The sequence below is a fragment of the Nesoenas mayeri genome (assembly GCF_963082525.1).
Source record: "Nesoenas mayeri genome assembly, chromosome: 1".
Classification (NCBI taxonomy): Eukaryota; Metazoa; Chordata; class Aves; order Columbiformes; family Columbidae; genus Nesoenas; species Nesoenas mayeri.
This window is the reverse complement of record NC_137541.1, coordinates 209,823,429-209,838,177: the sequence shown is the minus strand read 5'-3', so window position 1 is coordinate 209,838,177 and position 14,749 is coordinate 209,823,429. Positions and strand designations below refer to the sequence as shown.

Here is a 14,749-nt window from a genome sequence, read left to right as displayed (position 1 = left end):
CCCAAAAGCATGCAGAGCTTATTTCTTTTATGTTTTCATTCTTCTAGCTACTAGAGTTCAGGTTGTCCATATGAAAGTTTAATCCCACCGGAAATCTTACCAGCTGCCATTCCTTCAAAATTTCATGTATGACATAGGTCTAACTTGCTTTTTCAATCTGTGGCTACTGCTTTATTTTTAACAGCTGGTGATTATTTGATGGGACTTTTGAAGCAGGTTTGTGTGTTTGTGTGTTCATTGAGGGTGATAAAACACTGTCCCAGGTTGGCCAGAGATATGGTGGATGCCCCATCCCTGGAGACATCCCAGGCCAGGCTGGACAGGGCTTTGAGCAACCTGACCTGGTGAAGATGTCCCTGCTCATGGCAGGGGTGGCACTGGATGAGCTTTGAAGGTCCCTTGCAACCCAAATTATTCTATGATTCCATGATATAGGACTGATGTTCAAGGTCTGGCTTCTGATTTCTCTCTGATAACCAAGTCTCTTCAATACGTGCCCAATGGACTATAAACCATTAACTGTAAAACTGGCCCAAGCTCATGGTTTGAAGGCATCCACAGTGCACATCTGTACCTGCCCTGATCCAACAAAGCAACCATCTTGGACCTGCCACCTATAACTGTGATTTGAATAGTGATGCTTGTCCCTATCTCTACCATCTTGTGCCAGTCTAAAAACTCCACTCTGTCTGTTTGCAGCCTCTAGGTTAGGGTTTGTCTAGCTGGACATGCTGACTTCAGACCCTTAATCAACCCCATTGTCCTCTGGTGTCCCTACCTTCTTCCAGAGCCTTCTGGAATTTCACGCCTTCCGCAGCCCAGTTGTGATGAGGTGAAATTTGGGATTAAAATGCACACTCTGTCATTCCTCATTCTGCTTAGGGTACTGTTGGCATGAAAGTTTAATTAAAACGCATGGAGAAATAACCAGAAAGAAACCTCCTGATGCACTTGGTAATTCCAGATAGTTACAGCAGATGGGGCTGGTTTTGTGCTGCTGGGAGCCCGTGGCGCAACTCCGTGACTGGTCCACCTGTTCCCTCGGAGGGATCCATCAGCAACAATTTGGGAAATTTTCCAGCCACAATAGGCAAGAGGGGCTTGAAGAATCCAGGCAAGTGGCTGTGATTACCATCCTGCTCTACGTTTCCATCTCAAGGGTGGTCTTGCATGGAGCCAACCCTGGAGTCTCCAAACCTATGAAGCAAGCAATGAAATATGGATGATTTTGCTCTATTTTAGTAAATAGTGGGGTTTTTTAATCTGTTTCCTGATGATAAAAAAGTCCAGGTGCTTTGCCTCTTCAAGATTTTCTTGACATCCGGGAGTATCTTTTCTCCTCTTGGAAGGACACAGCTTGTATCTCAGCATCTTTGCATCCTTGTGGCTGGCACCTGTGGAGCAAAAACCACTATGAAGACATTTTAGATTACACCATCAGCACTGCCAGCATGAATTTTTTTGTTTGTTTCCTATTTTGCTTCCTCCTGCCATTCGTTCCTCTCAGGAACTGTCTTTTCAAACACACCCCTGGCGCAGTCCAATTCTCCCTTAAGCAGTTGTATCACAAACTCCCTCAAGATGCCATTGACTGAGCTGCAAACTAACCTTCCTCCAGACTCCCTCACCCTCCTCAGTAACCAAGACAACCCTCACAGATAACCAAAGGAAGTGTGTAAAGGGGCAATGCTGCTCAGATCCAGCGTGGCAGTGAAGGAAAAGCAGCACTACTCCCTTTTCATTCAATATTTCTGAAGATGAGACATGATATTTTAAACATTAAGGCTTGTCTAGACATGTCAATGCCACTTTGGCTAATGCGGAGCCTTTGCACAGACACGTTTCTACTGGGAAAACTGCATTTACATGAGTATAGATTACTACTATATGGGAAAATAATACATTTTTACTAGGATTAAGCACATCTTTGCACTTTGTCTACATTCCTGTTTATATAGGAATAGCTGTGCAGATTACAATAGTACCATGTCTATTCAGTACACAGGAACTGATTGCAGACTAGATCTCAGTGAGGCTGATAAAAGGCAGGGAGGAGGGAAGGAGGAACCTTAAGAACACAGAGCATGAAAGATGAAACTCTGAAAGAGAATTTGAGAGGTTGTATATGATAAGCAAAAGAGATTTTTGTCTCATATGGTGGAAAAATCCGGCTTTGTTTCCCCAGGAATAAAATCAGGTAAAACAATTAAATTCATGTCATTGCTTTCTGGCTTCTTTGAACGAGCTTTCTGAGCCAAGATGAAAAGCATCCCTTCCAATTTGCATTTCTGTGTGTGATCTTATTTTTTCTTTTATTTTTCCCCTTTACCAATGGAATTCAAACTGTGTCCTTTTTGTGAATCATTGTGTGATCTTGAAAATGTTGTATGCATCGGAGACAGAAAAATGTTGTGTGAAGATATTGATACCTGATTAGCTCCCTCTGTTGCATAGTTCTGCAGCTCTCGTGCTCATCAACTGGGACTCTTCTTTCATGAATCAAATCAAACATCTCTTTGCCTTCACTTGGGAAATAAAGCTCATCCATGAGCAAGACAGAGCCTCCAACAATGCTACTTGATGATGCCACAGCAGATAGAATCACAGAATAATTTGGGTTGGAAGGCACCTTCAAAGCTCATCCAGTGCCACCCCTGCCATGAGCAGGGACATCTTCACCAGCTCAGGTTGCTCAGAGCCCCGTCCAGCCTGGCCTGGGATGTCTCCAGGGATGGGGCATCCACCACCTCTCTGGCCAACTTGGGACAGGCTCTCACCACCTTCAGATACTGGTACACGCAGCACTTCCACTCCCTTGGCCATGCACATTCCTGCTGCTCTCTCTGCTCCTTCACTGGGGCTTTGCTGATTGCCTGATGAGCCAGTTCAGGGACTAAACCAGCAAAACACTTTGCAAAAATACATGAAAATGTTGCTGCTGGGTTGACTCCCTGAGCCAGTTCACCACGGGATCAAATCAAAGAAAGGGATGGAAGAACGCAGCTGTATTGTCCAGCCATAGGGACCTGCTGGAACCAGCATCCCTCCCAAACTGTGCTCACTGAAGATGCCATTCCCTTAATCCCATCTTCCTAAAGCTTGATATACAAAACAATAAGCCATTAAAGGAAAATCTCCAAAATATTTGCTTCTGGGTGGCTAAAGACAAGTGGTTTCCACCGTGCCCCCTATTGCAAACTAGGGAACTCTTAGTTGTACCCTTAGTTGTCTGGGGGATGGGGGTGACTGTTGTTGGAAGATTTAGAACAGATCCGAGAGCTCCCAATGTAGAACCAGTGCAACATCGTCTCAGTCTAACAGTACTAAATTATGTGATCTTACCCCCTCTGATTCCGCCTGGTTTTATTTTACCCCTCTCCAATTTTCCAGATTTGTACGTTTTACGATTGCTCTGTTGTCTGCCTTTGGATTTCTCCTATTTGCATTTAGGACAGGACCCAGACATGGGGCTAAAAGGCTCAGTCTTCATTTCCTGTTCCAATTCTGTGTCTTAGCAAATTCTTTTCAATCGCATCCCAAGCGGTGACCATCAGGCTTTTTTGTGTGAGACCTGATACGTGGGGCTCTGGCACGGTGTTTGGATGGGTGATACCCAGGGCCAGCCTAATCTGCTTGTAACGTCAACGGATTGAGGGATTCTCCGCTTCTCCTGCGACAGTAATGCCGTAGGAATCACGGATTAAATCTTCTATCTCCGTGTTTGTCTGCATGCTTAAAACCTGCTCCTGAGCCAAGAGGTCCCAAACAAGTCAACAACAAGCTCCTCGCCAAAAGCCAAGGACGAGGTCAAACATCGCTTGGAGCTGAGCTTTGTTGCACCATACTGCATTGCGCCCATGCAAACCTGATTAAATCCATCATTTTTGCTCCAGGAGTCTTTGACTATCCCTCAGCATTAAATGGGGAGATGTTGGGATGGGTGCCACATTTGTGGTTGTTCTTTTTTTCCCTCCTGTCAGTATCAAAGTTACAGGATGAGCGAGCAGTGCATTGGTTATTGAATTATTTAACAATTCCTCTTGCGTCTCTCCCTTTGCTTCAGAAAGCTTTTGTGTGCAGCACGTTACCTTGGCTGACAGCTGGTGCCTCATGTGCTACAAGAAATTGGGAAGAGAATCTTATTTATTTATGAAACAGAAAATTTGTTAGGGTTACTGACTACCAGCATGTGTTTTTCTTGCACTACAGTTTGTCGTTAAGTAGAAATTCTAGCTTTTTCTTTCTTTCCCACCTTTTCTTGATGCTGGTGGCATTTGCACAGCTAAAGATGAGTGCGAAGAATAGAGATGAGCTGTCCTAGTTCTCCTCTGGGTTGGGCATCTGTAGATCCAGGAGAAGCTCCATTAAACTGAGCAGAGTACACCCATGTAATTGAGAGCTGAACTGAATCAGATAGGTGATATCTAGAGGTGATATGTGGTTTTAGTAGAGCGCTGGCATCGTACTGCCCAAAGGATTCAGGTAGCTGTTGGAAGTCCGCACTGGCTTAACATGCTGTGATGCACCAATGCATTTAGATTTCAGTCTGCTCTCCAAATGACATTGAAATTTGGAGCTGGGGGAAGGCCTATATTTGCACTTTTGTGTGCACTAAGGATATTCTGCTTCAGAGACAGGCAGTAAGGAAGTAAAGAACTCAGCTCAGATCTAGCTCTCTGGAGACCTGGGTATGTGATTATGCCTATTTGTAAAACCAACAAACCAACCCTCCCCCCCCACACACACAAAAACCTGCATAAACAGGTTGGTTTACATCAATTGTCAGAGATATGGCCCATAGAGATTACATTTGGCCCACATGGTGCATTGATGCATCAACAGCCATTTTGCAGGGTATCAATCTTTCTGTTTTAGAAAAGTAAGTTTAATGAGCAGAGAGGAATTGTTGGAGCACTGCTGAATTCACGGACAGCCACTGATAACCAGTCATTTTCCGTATCCTTCAGCAGTCTACCTGAATACCAGCCCTTAGGACCACCCATGCTAGCGGTAGGAGCCAGATTTGGGCACCTGTACTGTAGATTTCCGCTCACAAACTGTCCTCTTCACACACTCCTTTAGGTCAGTATCATCTGACGTAGTTTAAATACCTGCTTTGTGCAGAGGTGATCGTAGAAGTGTCTCTTTCTTTCCCTTGAATGTAGAATAGAATAGAATTTAGGATAGGATAGAAAATTAAGAATAGAATAGAATAGAATAGAATAGAATAGAATAGAATAGAATAGAATAGAATAGAATAGAATAGAATAGAATAGAATAGTATTTCTGTTGGAAGGGATCTACAGTGATCATCTAGCAAAGATCTGGATGTCTTGCTCAGACACATGCACTGGGTTAGTTGAGCCGCATCTAAGCTGTTGCAGTGAATAACTCAGCTTTTCAGGGATAGCTGCAAAACAAGCAGCCCAAGAACACCTCCTCAGCTCTGGCAGTGTCTGCTGCATCTTCTTTGGGTGTGAAAAAACAGGATGGGAGAAAGAAACTCAGGCTTTCATTAAATTAGGTGTTTCAGCTGCTGTGAGGGTGGTTCCTGCAGGCTATATTTCTCTTTTTTCTCTAGAAATGAGGTCCACACCAGCACAGTAGCCCTTAACAGGAGCTCAGGTCTCAGCAGCCACATAAATCTATTGCCTGGGTCAAATCAGTTCCTTAGGATAAGCATTTTCCCCTCACTACTATGCATGTGCACAAAGTGTGTCACATCAGAACCTTGATCCCAGCTGTGCCTGCTGCTGCAGAGGTGCAGTAAATCATTAGATCAGGGTCCAGCATGGCTCTTCGGGCTCCAACTTCTGTCTCTGCAGCGAAGAGTCTAATGTTACCCCGGGGAGCTGTAATCTAAACCGGATGGCATTGCTGATGGGCTGCCAGCCAGCTAAAGGTTCTTTTTCCCCCATCGTGTCTCTCCCCTCATTGTCTTAAGTGTGTTTATTTGTTTCCCACATAAGGCATAGCACATTCGCTTAGAAAAAGCGTGCTGATAGGTGGCTTGATGCTGTTGCTCTGCCCCTTGATGCATACAGAAGGGAGGCTGATTTCCAAGCCAGGTTATCCCTTCGAAGGGATGGGATTTCCCATTTCCAGGAGGCAGAAGACAGCTCTGCTAACACCAAATGCCTCTGGTTGACACACATGACACTCTCTAATGAGTCCTCGCAAAAATCTCCTGCTAGCAAAGGAGCAAGGCAAAAAATATGCAGTGGAAATGTGTGAAATGAGAGACCTTCAGCAGTAAATTCGTGTAATAGGACTACAGAGATGGGATACAGCCCTGTGGGTTTCCATCATTACTTTACTCCAAGGATAAACCTAATGCAAATCATTCTGCTTCTCTGCTCCATAGTTTACTCTTTGGCAGCACATGGAGATACACAGCCTCAGGAATATGGTACAGGGTGTAGCCGAGCAATGATCTTAATGTTTGCTCCAGTGCAAATGAGATAAATACTTTGGCTGCTATTTCTCAGATCTGCTGCTCCCACACTGCTCCTGTTACCGTGGTACAGCAGTGCGGAAAGTTGTACTGATGAGCAAAGAGCAGGACCCAGCTCAAATCCATAGAACCCATCCTATAGGCACCTTGACATTTATTTATCCAGTCCTTCCTTCTACATGCATCCTCCCGTTGGTTATTAGCTTTGATTGGACATTTATCTTATACTTTCTAGAGGAGCAAAAAATGCAGCCATTTACAGCATCATGTGTTCAGGTCACGCTGGAGATAGACATCTCCCATGAGGTGGCTACATTTGATCTGTGTCTTCTTCTCCCTACATTACTATTGCATCTCATGTACATTTTTTCTTGCTCCTATGGTGGACTGTAGACATCCATCTTATTCATCTCTAACCTGCCCTCTTATCTGTGAGACTCGACCTCTTCCTTAAATCATCTGCACAGCTACAAGAAATAGACACCTTATTGTTTCAGGACTTTGTAATATGGTTTAAGCCTACAAAGTTATTAATCCATTATCAGCCCCTTAGGGAAGGATTGCCTCACTATTCTCACCACTGTTCACTGATGAGCAGAAGTAGCTTGGTATATTTGATGTACTCATCATCTATGGTTGTCCTTGGTGACTGTGTCCCGTGAAGGGGACCTATAAAGCCTTTGTTCCTCTAGATAACTTTCTACCAAGAATATATCCTCGGCATCATGGATGAACGGATTCAAAACCCCATGGAATTAAGGCATCAGTAGAGTTTTGCATTAAAATAGTGATGAGAATGGTATGGGAAGCTTAGCAGCTGCATCATTACCTAGTCATGCATTGCTCTGGTCTGCATAAATGGCACCAATTTAGATTCAGCATTTACATGGAAGAGACTGGAGGCCAGGTAGAGTAGTCTTAAATTCTCTAAATTAGCAGAATAGCCTTTCCTAGATGAAAACGAGAAATCTCAAGTGCGTGTAAAGTAGGACAGGAAAAAGTAAATCCGAGGTGACTGTAAAATTTCTCGTGCTCTTCTGATTGGGCCAGCAGCCCTGATTAGTCCATATAAGAGCAGTCGTCTCTGCACAGGAGGAGAGATTGCAGAAGTGGGTCTGTAGAGCAGCCAGGTGCAGAGTCAGTGCGACCTCATTATCTCCGTGGTCCTCACATTCAGCACATCTTCATCCACAGCCCAGGTGCTCCTCTCACCTATAGGCACAGAGGCTGTGCTGCTCCGAACACCCTTCCACTCAATTATTTAAAATTCAGTTGCTATGGATCTACTCAAGGTGATCAGTTTAAAGAAAATGCAGATGGCCTCTGGTTTTGAGTTCCCGCTGCGCTTTGGTTAATTTGGTATGTAAAGGTATTAGGTTAATTAAATGCCATGTGTTGCATGGGGACTGACTGCATTTGTGGATTAATAAGTACTCGAGTGTGTTCTGTGCTGAAAGTCCTCAAGCTGGCAGACGGTTATTTCATTAAGAAAGGAAGATAACGGAAAGAAGTCCCAGGGAAATGAAGAGTTTTCCTGTCAATCCGGCAGTCATTTTTCCAGAACGAGGGGCTGCGGTGTCCTTCAGGTCTCCAACCAAGTATCAACCCTTACTGGAGAGACTGGAAGAATTTGAGTGAAGAGAAGCAAAGTAGTTCAGTTTGTTTTGAGACTCTTGCAGAACTTGTTTTATGGAGCAAGCATGCTAGCTGGCCAGTGGAGGACCATGGTTAGTGTGTGGAAGTTTTTCTGCTAGGAGAAGACCTTTACCAAGAGGCACTTTGTGAATCAGGTCACAGGGGTGTCCTGCAAGCAGCAGGCATGGTCACCCTGGAGGTCTAAAGCCAACCAGCCACAGCACTCTGGCATTCGTGGTGGAACATATGTAGAAAGCAGAGAGGGGGACAAAGACCACTGCAGGATTTTGGAGATGCTGAAGAGGAAGAAAGTTGTTTTCGTGCAGCCATGCCCTGAGGTTGTGGAAGATCAGGAGAGAGACCAGGGCAAATGGACACTACTACGCAACGTCAACCAGGCCCTGAAGCCCACGACCATTTTAGCGGTAAGATAGGGGGTCCCAAGCTCTGAGCATGGCTAGAAACTTTCAGACTACTTTGAAATTGATCTCGCTGTTTACTGGGATACTCATACTGCTTGTGCCAGCTTCTCTCACCTCCTCCTGAGTCTTCATTTCCCCCAAAGCACCATAGCTCCCCTATGGTGCAACCTTCTTGCTCTTTCTATTCAGAAGCTCTTCCTAAAGATCCTCTTCATTAATTGTGTTGATCTGTGTGTGCACCCATCATGGTCTTTCCTCCTTTTGTGCTGCTGGTTGGTTGTCACTGCCCATAGCTGGTGAGGTCCTGAGGGTCTGACCCAGAAGGACACTTGCACCCAGAAGCTGCATTGAGGAGGAAGAGTTGGACCATGTTGAAGCTGTAAAGTGACTGGTGACATTCTCATTTCTCCAGTACTCTATTTTGTGTGTTGGAAAATAAACTGCATCAGTCCAGGCATGAGACAGGTTATGCAACTGATAAGCCAGTCCACCCGAGCTGGTAAATGCATGAATCACCCCGATTTGCCCTGAAATCCCCAATATATCTGCTGCTTTTGGGGCTGATCTGAAGGTGATTGCATCAGTGGAAGGAGTGTAACAGACTTCCATGGGGTTTCTATCAAATTCATTAAAGTCAGGGAAAGAAATAGGTCAGCAGTCTTAATAAGTGATGTTATTTTTGAACCCCCCAAACCTTTCTGAGCTTACCAGCTTAGCCCATCCCATAAGACTTGGGCTTTTTTTTCACCAGCATTAAGAAGAGCACTTTAATGTGTTTAGAAAGAGCATTTTGCGGGGATGAGCATTCTATGCATTAGGCAGGCAAAGCACAGGCGTTGTCTTAGTGGTAGCAGAGTATCAATTTACCTTGGGGAAAGCAAACTGCCTTTTTATCTCAGCTGTGTGGTAACAGAACATATGAAGCACGCTGCTTTTACAGTTATTCAAAATTAGAGATAAAAAAAAGAAATACGATTCTTGTTTTCTTGATTGAGACCAATTTTTATGCAGCTGCTGAGAAGGATTTTCTGCTGAGCAGGGACTGAGCAACCTGGCTCTTCTCTTGCTGACACCTTGATCAAGTTACCCACTCTGTGCATGAATTTGCCCAACTATGCAAGGAGGATAACAGTGCTGAACAGTCGTAAATGCTTTGAGAGTCTTGGATCAAAGGAGCTAAGAAATAAATATTAATATAAGTGGATTTATAATGTATCTGTGTATGACTTGCTGCATACATTAGCTTTGTGTTTTGTTATTTTTTTTCTTTTTAACTGAGTTATGGGACGTGAGGGTAAGGCAGTTAAGGAGCAAAAGATCTGAATATTATATTTTTATGAAATGTGTAAAAATCCTTATAACAGTGCTGTAGCACAACCCTCTGAGGAACAGAAAACCCAAACTAAAGGCTGGATCCTCATCTCCATGTAAGCAGGATGACTTTGTTGATACTCTAGATGAAACCTAGCAGGAGTTGCCAAGGATGGAGTCTACCACACATGGGCTGGGGATGCCTTGTGTGTAGTGTTTCTCCATGTGTGGGTCCCTGGGTATTGCCTTACATCACTGTGACACTCAGAGGTTAGTATCTCTCAGAAGTCCTGGTGGGTGATGACTTGGATAGTGAACGTTTTACCATGTCATGTTTGATATTGCTGGATGTCTCCAGTTCCCACCGCCCAGAGTGGAGCTGAAGGTTGTTCACTACCCCACTGGGTGAAACCCAATCTGTAAATACTCTGTCTACAGAAATGGTCAATAGTAGATGCTCAGGAAAGGGGTTATATCAGAGCATAAGCTAAGTGATCCACCCTGTTTTTCACTTTTCCTTCTCCCTGTATTTTTTCAGGACTTCAGAAGGTAGATTTTGCATTTTCATTGTGCTTAATAGGCACAAGTGGGCCCAGGAATGCCACATTAGGTGGGGCTACAAGTTCACAATATTAAACTCGGATGAAAATGTACATTTACTTGCTCGATGTAAATATGCCTGATAATAACTTATCCAGGTGGCTTCAACTTTTATCACCTCTTCACATTGAGATTAGGGGTGGGAGTTAATTCTGCCTTGTTTCAAGGAGTGTGAGTCCCACTTGGGAGTTTAGCTTTGGGTTATTTGACGATTTGCTTTTGTACTGAGGAAGACAACTTCTTTAAAAGCCTTTTTGTATTCCAGTAATTTAATATCCGCGGAGTTAATGAGCAGATAGTCCCTGCCCAGCAGGCCTGATGAGAGCTCTGTGGGATCACCAGTGACATGGAGTGAGTGGATAGGGGTCAACTGTTTACTGTGCCTTCCAAAACAAAAACAAAGAGGTCTCAAACAGAAGAGGTGACACATTTTAAACAAGAAAAAGGCCACAGCTTTTAGCTAAACTCTTCATTTGGCATGATGGATGCTAAAGCTTAGCACAGCTTCAGGAAGCAACTGGACATGCTCACAGTAGGTAGAAATCCACTGTGGAGTGTTGAACGTGAAGAGACCACCTACAAATTGCTGTACCTGGGAGCCTTCCTGAAGAATTGTATATATATATAAATATATCCACCTCTCTGGTATGTTCTTAACACTTCTTTAGTTGTCTCATTTTCACCAGTCTCCAAGGTAGGAGAATTTATGTTTGATAGCAGTTATCTGCAAGGAAAACATGTGCAAGTCTGTGATGGACAACCACTCCTGAGCCCATGAAATGGAGAGACAGTGCAGTGGATGCACAATTTGCTACATTTCCTGCTACTGTTACCTTGCAGGGAGTTTCCTGAACATCTGTGAAAAAGGGTTGGTTCATGGTTTACAAAGAAGTAATTTGATTTGTAGCAATTATTTGCGTCCAAAACATCAGCATCTTGTATCCCAGGGGATGCTGAACCTTCTGAGGCTCTGGGTGTAACTGTCTTCTCTTTGGTTCCAGGGGGATTATGTGTGGATGGACCTCAAAACTGGCCGGGAATTCGATGTCCCCATTGGAGCGGTGGTTAAACTGTGTGACTCTGGACAGATCCAGGTTGTGGATGATGAAGGCAATGTACGTACCAAAGGTTGTGCTGACCCTTCTTCAGCTCTATAGGCCTGGTTAGGCCAGGGGTCATGGGATCATGATGACTTTGTCACAGGCTTTTCATATACCCTTGGGAATCAACTGTGCCTTAGTGTTCTATTTGTAAGGACAAGAAAATGTTGTGTCCCTACTTTTGTGGCAGTACTGGGAGTGAAGAGTTGAAAAGCTTCTTGAATACAATGATAACAGAGGTCACCAAAGCTCATGTAGATAGTAGTTGGAGCAAAACCACCTCGACCTGATGTTCCTCTGCTGTTACGTAGTCCCTTCTGACCACTTACCAACATGGGATGTGCCCAAACACTGGTTGTCCTTCAGTCCTACTTCTGTGCCGTGGCGGCTGATTTGGAGGAATGTCTATGTCACAAGCAGAGGATGACCAGAGGAGGTTCTCTGTCCTTTACCATTTTTTTTCCAACCCAAGATAGTTGTGAATGCTCTAATTCCCTTCAGAAAGAGATTTCATTCAGCAGGGTCCTTGTGTCCAATTTGTAGTGGCTTTTGAAGCCCTCCAGAAGTGATCAGTCTAAATGACACTCTGACAATAAAAGTGTGATTTTACCACCCCTCTGCATCCCTCTCTCCTCTTCTAAATCATCTTTTCTCTGCTCAACAGTATTTTGTGGCAGAAACCTGCTATTTGTTAAAAGCACCCCTCGTGTGCTGGATGTCCATGCTGCCCTGGATGATGCTTCTTCCAGGATGGCTGACATCTCATGTCTCTTACTGCTTCAGTAAACCAAAAGATATTTTCTTCTGCTAGGAATATTTCAAATCAGTCACTGCCATGTCCAATAATAGAAGCTGTGGCCTGTGTGCCAATGCTCTCTCATGTATGTTCTTCCATCTGGTCCTTCTGTCTGGGTTGGGCTGTTTCTGTCTCTCGTCCCAGTGTTATCTAATTTTGTTCATCTTTCTCTGCCCTCGCTCTCTTCCCAGGAGCACTGGATCTCCCCGCAGAATGCCAGCCACATCAAACCCATGCACCCCACCTCCATCCATGGAGTAGAGGACATGATCCGCTTGGGGGACCTGAACGAGGCGGGAATCCTCAGGAACCTGCTGATCCGCTATCGAGAGCACCTCATCTATGTGAGTGTCCTCCCCACCCCTACCTCTTGCCCTGCACCCCCGCTTTCCTTCGCACTAGGGAACCCACATGTTGGAAATCCTGATTGAGCTGGGCATCTGGGTTTCTACCTTCACCTGGACCCAAGTGGTGGAGGGATTCTGCATTTTAGAGGACACATTGAAGAGCTTGTGGATGCCCCAGTGGACAATCCCATGTCTTAAGTAATGAGCAAAGTCTGTGTCACCTCCTTGTGTAGCCCCTGTAGAAGTTTTGGGGACACGCATTAACATTCTGCACACACAATGAGCAGTTCAACCCAGGCCATTTGCATGTTGTAGTAATCCTAAAGCAAAAACCTTTGGCAGATGCATACTGGATGTGGCACTTCTGCCTTCTTCCCCTGAACCACCAACTCATGCAGCTCAAGCGGGTGAAGACAACAATTGCTGGAGGTTCAAGGGGTAGAGGAAGGAGGACGAGGTGTATGCATGAAATAACTGGGAACAGTGAAGGACGCAACTCCCAGAACAGCTTTAAAATATCTCCCCCGTCTGTGTTTATGACTTATAAGCTCTGTCTTGCCTGGAATCCTGACAGTTGATGTCTGGAGACAGCAGTGTCCTTCCTTAGGTCAGCTCAGTCGCGTCATGCCCAGTGGACCCAGTGCAGCCTTGCTAATCCAACCAGACATTCAGATAATCAGGCTTCTACAGAAAGCCAGCCAGAATGGCAACTCTTTTCTGCAACAGCATCTTGAAAGCCGCCTTCTGGCAGGACAAGAGTCAGGACTCAAGTCTCTGTGCTGGTTTTATCTGTGTGTTATACGCTGTGTAGTCTGGTGAACGTTCTTGGGTCAGAGTGAGGACTGTGTGTGTGTGTATTTGCCACTAGATAGTGTCCTCAAAGATCCTATGCAAATATGGAAAATTGGGTATTGCTTTTAAATCCTACAGTTTTCAGATACTCAAGTAACTACCTGCTGTGTTTTGAAGGCCTTTTCAAAGACACCTGAGAACCTAATTTTTAAAAGACTCTAGCGACTACTAGATTTTCAGGACAGAGGGAACTGCAGTACAGTCCAACTTCCCAGAGAGCATCAGCTAGCAGACCATATCCAGGATTTTATCTGTCAAATCTGCTTGTTCTGCTTGGTGTTTAGGGCCTTTAATGAAAGATGGTTTTGGGCTAGAGCTGGGCAGTGACAGAGGGCACACCACTCTGTTACCCAAGCTGTTCATACAGTTGACAGCCCCTTGCCCCAACTCTGGAAGATCATAGAATCGTAGAATAACAGAATAGTTTGGGTTGGAAGGGACATTCAAAAGTCATCTAGTTCAACCCCCCTACAATAAGCAGGGACATCTTCAACTAAATGGTGGAGTCACCATTCCTGGAGGTGTTTAAAAGACCTGTAGATGAGGTTCTTGGGGACATGGTTTAATGCCAGTGTTAGGTTGATGGCTGATGATCTTGAGGGTCTCTTCCAATCGAATGATTCTATGACTCTACAAAGTGACTCAATAACGGTGTGGTTTCTCTACGCATTCTTTGGGTCTGATGGTGACAGTGCCATGTGTCCTACAGAGCTATGGCGTAGGGATGGCTACATCTCACAAAGAGATTTGCATCACAGAGGTTCTAGGTAGCTTAATTGCTCCACACCACTAATGGCTTTGGAGAGTCAGCCCACAATCCTGGGTACAGCACAGCAGTTAGTACAATCTCAAACTTAGAATGACACTCAAAATTAGATAGGGCACATAGCCTAATGGAGAGGCTCCTGAACAACCCCTGCCTACACATGTTGTTGGAGGCTCAGAAACCCACCTTTAGATCTCATCTTTTAAGAGTGCTGGCACTAGAAGGAGTAGATTTGTGTTGCATGTGGTAAATATTGATTGGTAGTTTTTCAAAGCCAAGGTACTTGTATGGATGCCTCGTGGGTAGGGCAGGGGTGTCAAATACATTTTCACTGGGGCCACATGAGCCTCACAGTTGCCTTCAAAAGGCCGGATGTAGTTTAAGGACTGTATAAATGTAACTGATCCTACCTCTATACAGTCCTAAAATTACATTTGGCCCTTTGAAGGCAACTGTGAGGCTGATG

At 44.6% G+C, this 14,749-nt stretch overlaps 1 protein-coding gene across 1 annotated transcript in view; it reads left to right on the top strand.

Annotated features, from left to right (window-relative positions):
* Positions 1-8,448: 8,448 nt before the first annotated feature.
* The window catches only part of MYO7A (myosin VIIA), a gene marked incomplete at its 3' end in the record, with an annotated part of 69,725 nt that continues 63,424 nt past the window's right edge, over positions 8,449-14,749 (top strand). Inside the window, exons 1-3 of the mRNA XM_080356313.1 lie at positions 8,449-8,514; positions 11,424-11,537; positions 12,510-12,662. Coding sequence (XP_080212439.1) covers positions 11,439-11,537; positions 12,510-12,662 — 252 coding nt within the window. The 5' untranslated portion in view covers positions 8,449-8,514; positions 11,424-11,438. The remainder of the gene's footprint in view (positions 8,515-11,423; positions 11,538-12,509; positions 12,663-14,749) is intronic.